General features: G+C 40.8%; 2 protein-coding genes across 8 annotated transcripts in view; one reads left to right on the top strand and one right to left on the bottom strand.

Moving 5' to 3' along the window:
- LOC109475667 (DNA polymerase nu-like) overlaps positions 1-8,105 on the top strand; it is a 14,939-nt gene extending 6,834 nt beyond the window's left edge. For 4 of the 7 annotated variants that reach the window (XM_019776425.1, XM_019776427.1, XM_019776429.1 and 1 more), the window contains 15 exons: positions 1,410-1,508; positions 1,735-1,791; positions 2,008-2,061; positions 2,269-2,288; positions 2,628-2,673; positions 3,005-3,071; positions 3,167-3,244; positions 3,675-3,789; positions 4,118-4,200; positions 4,410-4,481; positions 4,686-4,745; positions 4,998-5,108; positions 5,349-5,492; positions 6,098-6,159; positions 6,748-8,105. In XM_019776425.1, coding sequence (XP_019631984.1) covers positions 1,410-1,508; positions 1,735-1,791; positions 2,008-2,061; positions 2,269-2,288; positions 2,628-2,673; positions 3,005-3,071; positions 3,167-3,244; positions 3,675-3,789; positions 4,118-4,200; positions 4,410-4,481; positions 4,686-4,745; positions 4,998-5,108; positions 5,349-5,492; positions 6,098-6,159; positions 6,748-6,810 — 1,131 coding nt within the window. In that variant the 3' untranslated portion in view covers positions 6,811-8,105. Of the gene's footprint in view, positions 1-1,409; positions 1,509-1,734; positions 1,792-2,007; positions 2,062-2,268; positions 2,289-2,627; positions 2,674-3,004; positions 3,072-3,166; positions 3,245-3,674; positions 3,790-4,117; positions 4,201-4,409; positions 4,482-4,685; positions 4,746-4,997; positions 5,109-5,348; positions 5,493-6,097; positions 6,160-6,747 lie in introns of those variants that run through there. The other 3 variants (XM_019776428.1, XM_019776430.1, XR_002140561.1) reach the window with 3 other exon arrangements.
- A 582-nt stretch (positions 8,106-8,687) lies between these two features.
- Positions 8,688-10,499, bottom strand: LOC109475412 (leucine-rich repeat transmembrane protein FLRT3-like). The gene has a single exon (XM_019776015.1). It carries the CDS (start codon positions 10,497-10,499, stop codon positions 8,868-8,870), a length of 1,632 nt encoding a protein of 543 aa, XP_019631574.1. The 3' UTR covers positions 8,688-8,867.
- Positions 10,500-10,875: the final 376 nt, after the last annotated feature.

Here is a 10,875-nt window from a genome sequence, read left to right on the forward strand (position 1 = left end):
AACGCGTTTTCTGGACCATTCCAATTCGCCTCGTAATTGTAGGGGTGCGTCTGCAATATTACATTGACCGCGAAAGCAGCAACGGCAAAAATACACATTCGTGCATCAACACGGGCATGCCCGCAGACGGCGTATAAAATTGCGTGCCGATTACACAAAGAGAACCCAGTGTTTTGACTGCGAACATGAACAAGGCTGAGGCAATAAAAATCATTGCCAAGGCGACGACTGAATGATATATATTATTTCATATGGTGGAGCTAGCAATCTACATTACAATTATCAGAAAAACATATTTCCCTATCTTATAAAGACATGCACGTAGTGAAATTTACAGGATGGGTGGAGGAGGTGTGGGGCAATATACCAAATACACGTATAGGAGGAATCAGCCGTTCTTCCCCAGCAATATAGATTTTATGATGACATACTTACTTACTTTACTTTGGTCGAGTTCCCGCTAGAACCAAACCATCCTCCATTTCACTTCACTCTATCCTCCACCAGAGACTGGATTTTATGTCTGGTCTGAAGTTGTTACTCCTTTGTTTTTTTTTTACCTTTTGTGGGATCCAAAAGGACGGACAATTTCTTTTCTCTCTGTGATCTGATATGGTCTTTGGCCAAAGACAGCTGTGCTCTCTGTCCATGGTGTGGGGAGAAGACAAATGTCCAGTAATTAATCATGCCAGGCAGCTGGATGGGTGGCACGTGGGCACTGGTGTAAGTTACCTGCTTGATCCAAAAACCACATGGCCGAAGGTTTCCTCAAAACCAATTCCCCAGGGAATGCATTCGTGCAATTTTTGAAATTCTTTCAAAGCGATCGTAGTACTTACACAAATGCCTCCGCCCCCAAAGGGCGTCGCCAAAAATCAGCCGATCACAACACTCCGTCCGGAGGTCCTGACCTCCTTCACGGAGTAACAAATATTGAAAACATGTGTCTCCCAGTTCTTTCTTCTGAAACTGCCATGCTCAAACTTTAACCTGTAGTACTGCTTATGTATGCTAGGTGTCATGCATGTCCAGTTACACAGAATGTTTGAAATTTGTACATAATCATTTGCTAACTGGCAACAATGTGTGTACATGTATTTGTAGTAACCTACAACTTATTACTATACAATATAGTTTTCCTTCTCAAGAAATATTTGATATATCATATATAGAAGAGGATTGGTATGGTGGAGTCTGATGCTTACAAATCAGCTGGTCATCGCTTTCTACTCAGTAGTCATGTGCAGCTGAGAACAGTAAGTGGTATGGATGCAACACGGTTGTGTGATCAATATTTGTTGGGTGTTTTTTTTTAATATGAATATTGCATTTGTCATGGTCTTACACAAACTTGTACAAGGTTGTCTTGAGGTTACAATGTATGTCAGTGTGCCCTATCCATGCTTCAGGTGTTGTTTGATGAGCTCCACCTTGATGAGAAGTGTGAGAACAGACAGAAACTGGCCAGAACCAGTGTCAACAATCTGAAGTCTACCTCAGAGTCTGTGGTAAGCTGGCACATGGTTACTGCAGTAGAAGTGCTTCCATCTTCGCCTCTGGCAAGTTATACTGTAAATTGTGAAATGGCTGCCGTGGTTTTGTTTTTGCAGTGTCCTCTTAATTGAAAATCATGACACTGCCAAAATGTGTTTGTTCTCTATGTACTACAGAATTGTTTCAACCATGAACTATAAACACCACGAAAACGATACTGCTTTTCTAACATTTTTTCAGCTGGTGAAGCTTCAACATCTACATCCCCTTCCAAAGTTGGTCTTGGAGTACAGAAAGGTGATACGAATCATTTCATCACTTTTTGAAATGAGCTACTTTATGTGTATCTGTATCAGTATAGCCAATATAACCACCCTTCGGCATGACACACCAGCTTTATGGTGGTGCCAGTAATATTTTGTCCTCAAAACATTGCAATTTTACATACTGAGATGTTTTATATGCTGAGATATTGTGGTCTAAAGCCTTTCGTGTACTGAAATTTTTGTCTAGCTGGAGAAAATGAAGTCCACCTATGTTGATGGCATTCTGGCATGCATTAAGGAGGTAAGAAAATGTTTTATACCATTTATACATACATGCATGCATTTTGACTTGGCGTCTTCTGTATACAGATCACTGATGATCCAAACACAAGACTTGATGTAGATATAGGAGAAGCAATGATACCTTGGTGGATGCTGTTTTCCCTTTACTGTCTCTTTTATGCCATTTTATTAGCCATTTTTAAGCAGTTTGTCTTTTTTTCAACAGGGAAAGTTGACTGCCACCTGGTAAGACTCCAGTGACATGCTTCCAGTGCCAAGACATTTTCTCCTACTCGAAATTAGGCTGCAGCTCTACTGAAGCGCTTGGCTAAAGCCTGTGTAAAAACATTGTAAAAACCATCCTGCAGTGTGCTGTATGTCAGGTTACACCTGTTGTTGCACACAATCTGTTGTTGCACACCTGTTGTTGCACACATATCTTGACCACCCAGATCTAAGACTTCTGTTGCAATAACAACTGGCAGCCTTTGTATGAAACTATGCATTATTCATCTGAAAAAAAATTCCAACACTACATGTATCATAAAGATGTTGAATAATTAAATTCTGTATTTTTGTATACAGGGATCACACTTCAGCAGCTACAGGAAGGCTAACCTCTGCCAACCCTGTAAGTGTATACATCACTTCATCACGGTGACCTCAATTACAGATTTTAACAACTCTTTTTAAGGACGGAAAAATTTAATTCATTTATTTGTGGCAGACAAGAGCACTTGTAAAGTTAGCTTGTCCTAAAAGCAGTCTACTGTGCAATAAATGTCAATGACTTTTTTTATTGCAAATAATAGTTTTCATTGGTTCTAGTGTGTGTTTTTCAATGTATACACCTCTGCTGCTGTTACACCTCACTATACAATAATTTCATCTGTCCCAACATTGTATGATCACTACTATAATTATGCAGAATATTGTTTACCAGTACCTTTTTACCATGACAGAACATCCAGTCTGTACCAAAACAGCCACTTGAGATTACAGAGGCATCCAACAAACAACCAGCAGAAGGTAGGTGTGGAATGATACATGTTTTGTAATCTGATCCCCTGAATTTTTATGTTTCCAGTTGATAAGGAATTTTGTAAATACTGTTTTACATGTAGGTGACAAACATGAAACAACAAGTTTGTGTGCCAGGGAACCGTACATTGCCAGAGAAGGATGCTCATTTCTAGCAGCAGGTATCTTGTATCTTTTATTACTTTATGCCATATCTGGGCCGTGATAATAGAATCAATGGAGAAATAATCTTTGATACCAGCGTTCTGGACCAGTCTATACCGCACTGTTACAGTACACAGATATATATATATATTTCAGGTATATTCTTAATCACCCTCAGTCCCACCCTGATACCTTGGGTGACACTGTGTTGTATTCTCTACATGTATTGTGTACATTTGTAATATCAATTATTCTGTATAACCAACCCATCTTACCCGGTAGTCCTTATACAGAATCTCCAAATTTTGTGTAAAGTAAACAAACTGCAATGTGGGAAATGTACATACATTTGTATGCCATCCTGTATCTGTGAGCCCGTTTCTTTACGAGCCAAGTCCAGTAAGTCTTTGCCTACCTGATTTGTTTGTGTCATTGTCGTGTGCACAGATTTCCAGTCCATAGAGTTCCGCTTGCTGGCACACTTCTCAAAGGACCCTTCCTTGCTGAAGGTGTTTCAGGGAGACGACAAGAAGGATGTATTTGTGGAACTCACTTCTCAGTGGTAAAAAAACAGTTTCCTTTTGAAATCACTTCAATATACATTTTAACCCCAGATTTGAAAAAAAATTGTCAGTACTGTTTGCATATAATATGGGATGTCTACTGTCAACTAGCCATTTTACCATCCGTTTGCCTTAAAGAACTGCAGTAAAATGATTCTGTGTTGTTCCAAGCATAAGCTGGCTTTTTAGTCCCTATGTTATACATCTGAAGGCATTTCAGCACCATGGAGAGTATATCGCTGGTGCAGCAAAGAATGTAGATATGCAGATTCTGTGTTAGCTACTGCTCTAAAAGAAAGTTTCTCTCTTTCTTTTTTGCCAACCGAGGATGAATGTACCACCAGGATCAGTGCAGACTACAGACAGGGAGAGGACCAAGAGAGTGGTCTACTCCATTATGTATGGTGTGGGTAAGGAACTAAACAGTATACCGGTACTGAGCATTTTTATTGCTATGTCACAGCAAGTAATCTCACCAATCTTTGATGGTGAACTTAATGATGATATTTTTCTTTAATGTTTTTCTTTAATGCTGACCATTGATCCTCTCTACAAGACAAGTCTGGGAGACTTAAATACATGCACAATATATTTAATCAAACCCAAATCACCTCTTCAGGGCCGGAGAAGCTTGCAACCTACCTGAATGTCAGTGCTGCTGAGGCCAAAGGATTTATCTCTAGCTTTCTCCGTAAGTTCCAAAGTTGATCATCTATCAGAAAAGAGTAATACAGTTTGCAGACTTTGAACATACCTACACATGTACCATTGGTTTGTCTTTTCAAAATACTCTGTATTTATGGAACTCGCCTGGGCATAGTGGACGAAGTAGCCTTGGATGCAGGGTTAGGCAGCTGCTGAGGAAGAATGTTAAAACTCTGATGCCTTTCTACAGGTAGGTTTCCTGGAGTGAGCAGATTCACCCACAAATGCATAGAGGAGTGCAAAGCTAAAGGTAACGTGATATTTTACATACATGTACTTAAGGATATGTGGTTTCAAGACCAAGTATTACTTAAATAGAATTGCTCAATTGTAATGTAGAATATATAGACAAAAATTTGATGACTTACTTCAGACACTTCTCTTATGCTTTTGTGTGCAAAAAAAATTGATATATCCAATAATTCTATTTGTATGTGAAGGTATCGTGTAAAACCTTTGCCAGTGTACAACAATACTAATTTCAGTTGCTACAACCCTACAGGTCATGTACGGACTATCCTGAAACGATGGAGGCTGATCCCAAACATCAAGTCACCCAACTTTTTCCTCAAGTCTCAGGCTGAGAGACAGGCAGTGAACTTTGTTGTCCAAGGTTTGTTGGCCAAAGTGTTAATTTCATGGTGTTAGCCATTTCTTAACATCTTCCTTATTCAATAACAGTGCACAAGGCTGTTTTTATACAGAGTTGAAAGAAATACATTTAAGAATCACTGAAGGGTCACAGCAGAATGTACAAGACAAACTTGGTAACCTCTACAAAATGTAGAACAGAGACTGGGCATGCTTACATATATAATAATTATGATGATTCTCTGCTGAATCTTCTTAACAGGCTCTGCAGCAGACATTTGCAAGTTGGCCATGATCCTTGTTGGGAAGCAGCTGGTGGAACGAGGCCTGAGGGCGAGGTTACTGATACAACTGCACGATGAACTTGTCTTTGAAGTTGCAGATGAAGAAGTGGATAGTGTCAGAGGTAACAGGCAGTGAAAAATACTTTGCATTTGTAGCATATATTTTCTTAAGCATGGTATCCAAACTGACAATATTCTCTCTCAAGTCTGTATTATAACATCGACTTTACATTGTTTTTAAAGTCTGCTGCCAACCACAAAGTAGCGAACAAAGCCAATTTAAATTGCACTCCTTCCCCCAGTTTTTTTTAACACTGTAAATATTGCAAAGGTTAGTTCTACCTTCAAACAACTTACTTTTGATATAACGGTGATGGTATACTATAAGCAAATGTTTTGTTGAGATCTATTTTCTCATGTGTGAGACTCTCATTTGATGTCTGATATGTGGACATTTTTATGTGCAGTAGAATGGAAAGGCACTGCATATCCTTTAGAACGGTGACTCTCTCAGACTCATTTCAGTGCAGGTGATGCCCATCATACATACCCAATTTCATTTCAGTGCATGTGCCACACATCATACATACACATAAAGCAGAACTCATTTCAGTGCATCGTGCTGCACATCATACATACACATAGAGCATTTCTTACATATTTCCTGACGGAAATTACAGTATATTTTGTAAAGAAAACCAGACTCATTTTTATTTGTCCTACATAGGGGTTGTCAAGGACATCATGCAGTCAGATGACTTGCTGTGTGATGGTAAAATCAAGTTGCAGGTGGTTTGTTTCTCCTATTTTCTAGACAAATGAAAATTTAACTTGCACCATGTACTGGAATTGAATGGTGTTCATTATTACCAGAACAAATTAAAATGTCAAATTTTTGCTATATAATCCAAAATGATACATTTACAAATCAGTTTCAACATATTCTCTATATTTTTCTGCAGAATTACCAAGGGCACATACATGTATTATCAATCTTTAGGCCACACAAATTTAATTTCTTGGTTCTCGGATTTAATATTAACCCAGCCTTTTGTGTTGACTTCATGGCTCCTATCATAGTATTTGGGGCTATAGATTTATCAATAGGATGCCTAGACCTGTTTTTATTTCTATTTTTTCCACCCTGTCACTTCATATTTTTCTGCAAAAATCAGAGAACCAACAAATTAAATTGGTGTGGCCTTAACAACTTGTATGCACTCGTGTACATTTTGTATTTTGGTGTCTATCCATTGGAAGGCCTCAGCATAGAGGTATGAAAGAGGGCTAATTAATGCACATATATCATTCATATATTAAGGGAAGTGTGTCTGTGCCAAATATTTCATGTAGTAAATTGGCTTTTCTTTGTGGCAGGTTCCACTCAGAGTGTCGATCAGTGTTGGGAAGTCCTGGGGGAGGATGACTGACTCAGAATGATGATGCCTTGGATGAGGGCCTGCATGCCTTCTTCTGCAAGGTTATATATAGTTAGCTTATGTATCAGGTCTGCTCTAGTTTAAGGTTGTCAATAAATTGTTTGTAAATCGGAGTTGGTCGCTTTTCTTCGCAGCATGTTATTTGTTATTCTGAATTCATCATTCAGTGTTTTTTATTGTTTACATAATAATTGAGTTAGTCTACTGGTACCTTAATTTTTCCAAAGCTCAGTAAGGTCTGACAACGAGCATGCAGTTGCGTCTATGTTCACAGCCAATTGAGATACCTGAATCTAAAGTGGTGCATACAAATGTAGGTGTTGCTCGTCCTCCTGAATTTACTGTTTGGCATTGCCTTACTCCTGCAGGGCTTGAAATTCATTCTTGGGAATAGGTGCACTGGTGCATCCAATCTAAAAAATTGGGTGCACCAAAAAATTTTGGCGAGCACCATATAAAATGAAATAGTAGAAGGTCAGCAAAAACTTATTATGTTTCAATCCTAAAGAAACATACTACAATGATTTTGTTATTTTTCTGACACTTAGAATATGCTGTATACAGTACTACTATACATTTAACATCTTTACATACGTTAAGCTACAAAAATATTTGGGTGCACCCGCCAAAAAAAAAAAAACAAGGATGCACAGCTCCAAATTTGGGTGCACTAAGGTGCACATGCACCCAGTATTTTGAGCCCTGTCCTGTATTTACTGTAGTTGCGTTTTGCCAGGGCCCCCATGCAGACCCTCAAGGGTTACAGTTTCTGTTACAGTGACAGTCCTGTGTCAGATCTGTCTGGTTTATTTTCAGCATTTGGAAATAGAATAAATGTGCTCCTCCCTCTGATTGACATTTTGACATTTCACATCTAAAGAAAACTACCTTTCAACAAGGGAAAAGGGCCATTTTTGGATTCATCTAAGAAGACAAGCCGATGTGCCATACGTGACTTGATTGTCAATTCACATGGTTCATTAAAAGAACGTGGAATGTAAGCACAGATGTAATAAGAGCTTTATTTATGAGTAACATTATGAGCAACAATACAGGACATATACCTGTTACTACTTCTTCCTTCACAAAATAGCTGTAGAATGTTTTTCCTCGCATGGGCAGACAATCATATAGTTAATACATATTAATCATCCAGCTGTTGATGACACAGCCAACTTATAAGGCAAAGAATGATGTTTTTTGTCACTTCAGTGCATTTTCAGTATACATCAACCATGTATTTCAGTAATGCTGCTCAGACATTGTGGTTAATGAATAAAGCTACTGGGTTGTCATGGCTCAACAATCTTTTATAGTTGTCATTGAGTACTACCTTTGTCTACTACAGAGATACAAATTCCAGTATGATACATACGTAGTGTTAAAAAGGTGTTGTAAATGTCAGAGAACTCTGATGATCTCATACATCTGTACTGCATTTAAGCCAGCATCACACAACAGGAAAATAGCTGATCCCATAAGCCTGCGAGCTCAAGAGGGCATTTTTTCAGCCGAAGTTCTCTAGATCACTGCACCAGTTTTAGGGACAATCTCGGCCAAAGGTCCTTGGCAGTGTGTGAGGCGGGCTCTATGTATAACTGATAAAGTTGAATTTGTTGATCATACATACCTCTATGTAATGAAATATGCTTAAGTTTAGATTGATCTAGTGTGGAATACATCAAAGCTTTCGAAAATTATAGTATGCAAAGATATGCAGGCAAATATTTCTGGTATATAGAGTCTTACACAGGTGCATTTGGTTTTGGGTCTACTGCTACACTATACAATTGTACATATGCGCTCTGTCACTTGCACTGATAACGTTGATGTAATGATTTACTTCACACAAGACATCCTCACAACTAGATAATTAGTTACTACATGTTGTCTTCAGCATTAGAGGCAATGTCCACTGTACTACGTAACTTACGGTGTATTAAAAGTGTCCGTTAGCTTCAAGGTGGTCTCAGATCCCTGACACCGGCCTTACGTTGAATACGGTGCGAACTGCTGCTACAGTCCGGAAAAAAAACTCCCATCGTACACCCGGTCCTGTCATGGAAGATATTCGTACACATGGTGAGAGTCTGGATCCTCTGTGATCTGAGGTGGGTAGTGCTCACAGCTACTGTAGCCGGTGGGTACAAGTGTAGTCCTCACAGACGAGGCTACATTTGGTCCTGGGAAGGCTACAGACTTCTTACCTTTTGTGTCTGACTTTCCGGCACGCACGGAGGCCCCGATGCTCTGGGGATAATTGTGAAGTGACGAGATAGCTGCTAAGTTCTCCATCTGTGATATGGTGTCTCCGACAGGTGGGGTTCTCTGCGACAGTCTACGTGGCATTGGCACCATCTGGAGGTTTGTTGAAAGAGTCCCAGGAGCATCAAACGATTGCTGCACCTGTCCTGAGATAGCGTTCAGCGTGCTATTGGGGACAGGGTATCCAGCTGGTAGAATGTACACACGTCGCGTGCCATTCACATCGTTACGCGTCTGTCGGTTTATGAAGACCCTTCTGGCTTGGTATACCGTAAAGCAGATGAATAGAACGCCAATGAGGGTGCCTAGTACTATGGTAGCGACAAAGATAGAACCCGACCATGCAGACTCAGGCCCGGTAGTACTTACAGGGGTCTTCGAAGCTTCCGTATGGCCAATGTTGTCCGGAGAAACATCATGTCTAGATGACACGTCGCCATGGCCAAAGTATTCTGTATTGTTTACGATGGTGTTGGTTGTATGTTCAAGACTTTCCGATATACTTAGTGTTTGTAGTGTGATGCTTGGAGACAGTGTATTGCTTATGTGATGTAAGCTGGGAGAGCTGTGACAGAAGTGTGATGACCAAGAAGTAGCAGGACGAGAGAGAGAGTTGTTCCCTTGGACGCTGCCAGGTTGGGTACTCTCTGCACCCTCATGTTCCGCTTGAAGAACGGGACGCTTGGTGCTGTTAGCGACTGATGAGTTCGAATCTTGGCACTCTAGCGGTCGTCCGGAAACATTCCACAGGGGCAATGTCTGTAGTTGGGTGGGGGAGCCACACGTGAGGTCGTTCATCTTTGTGTAGACGAGAAAGTGACAGCCCTCACACGATCTGCAACAGGGTATGATGTCATGATTGTGCCCTGCACCGCAGGCCTGCAAACAGGCAAGTTTGTCGATCAACCACTTGATTTTGCAGTCACAGTGGAATGGATTGTGAGTGATGGATAACATTCCAAGCGAGTCGCGTTGAGTGGTTCCAATTTGAGGTTTAGCGACGGACGAGATTTGATTGTGGGACAAGTCCACATATGCGAGCGCTCTAGTAACGGAGACAAAGAAGCCGAAATCGAAGAACTTAATTCTGTTACGACCTAGATAGAGGAAACCTAAAGCTGGCAAGTTGCGTAAGGAAACCCATGACACGGTCTCGATTAGATTTCTACTGAGATCTACCGAAGTGACGAGTTTTAGAAAGGGTAGATGCGGGACGCTCCTGATTTTGTTGTTGCTGAGGGAGATCCGCACAACGTCAGGTGGGATGCCATCGGGCACGGCGGTTAAATCGCGGAACCTGCACGACACTCGTAGAGTAGGCGGTGTTGATCGGACGCAGTCCAGGGGCAAGGCGGCGCCCCGTGCCCCTGCACAGTGTATGACGAGGAAAAGTGGCATAATGCATATGCTCGCGACGACTGTCATTTTCGCAGGACACACGCACATTAGCACATCAGTTGAAATCGTGACCAAATTATCCTCTATGCTAAGATTACAATGGTGAACTGAGCTGCGCATGCAGAGCTGTCGCTGGCAGGCTATGGACGACTTCTACCCTTTCCAGGGCGCCTGTTAGGTGTGCCAAGCTGTGTAACGTATGAGCTGAGACAATGTATAATTCAGTCTTGCACACATGCCGCCTTGAAACGTCTGCATATGACGTCAATCAAAGCACGTAGGCGTGTGTAAATAACTCAAATCAAATCCTGACGCGGAAAAAGTGTACAAGAAATCAAACTAATTGTCTCCCGCCAAATGGGTCAGATATTACAACCGCCGCAGTCCTTTTATCATGGTTGTA

This window comes from Branchiostoma belcheri, unplaced genomic scaffold (genome assembly GCF_001625305.1).
Source record: "Branchiostoma belcheri isolate BF01 breed outbred unplaced genomic scaffold, Haploidv18h27 scaffold34, whole genome shotgun sequence".
Taxonomy (NCBI): Eukaryota; Metazoa; Chordata; class Leptocardii; order Amphioxiformes; family Branchiostomatidae; genus Branchiostoma; species Branchiostoma belcheri.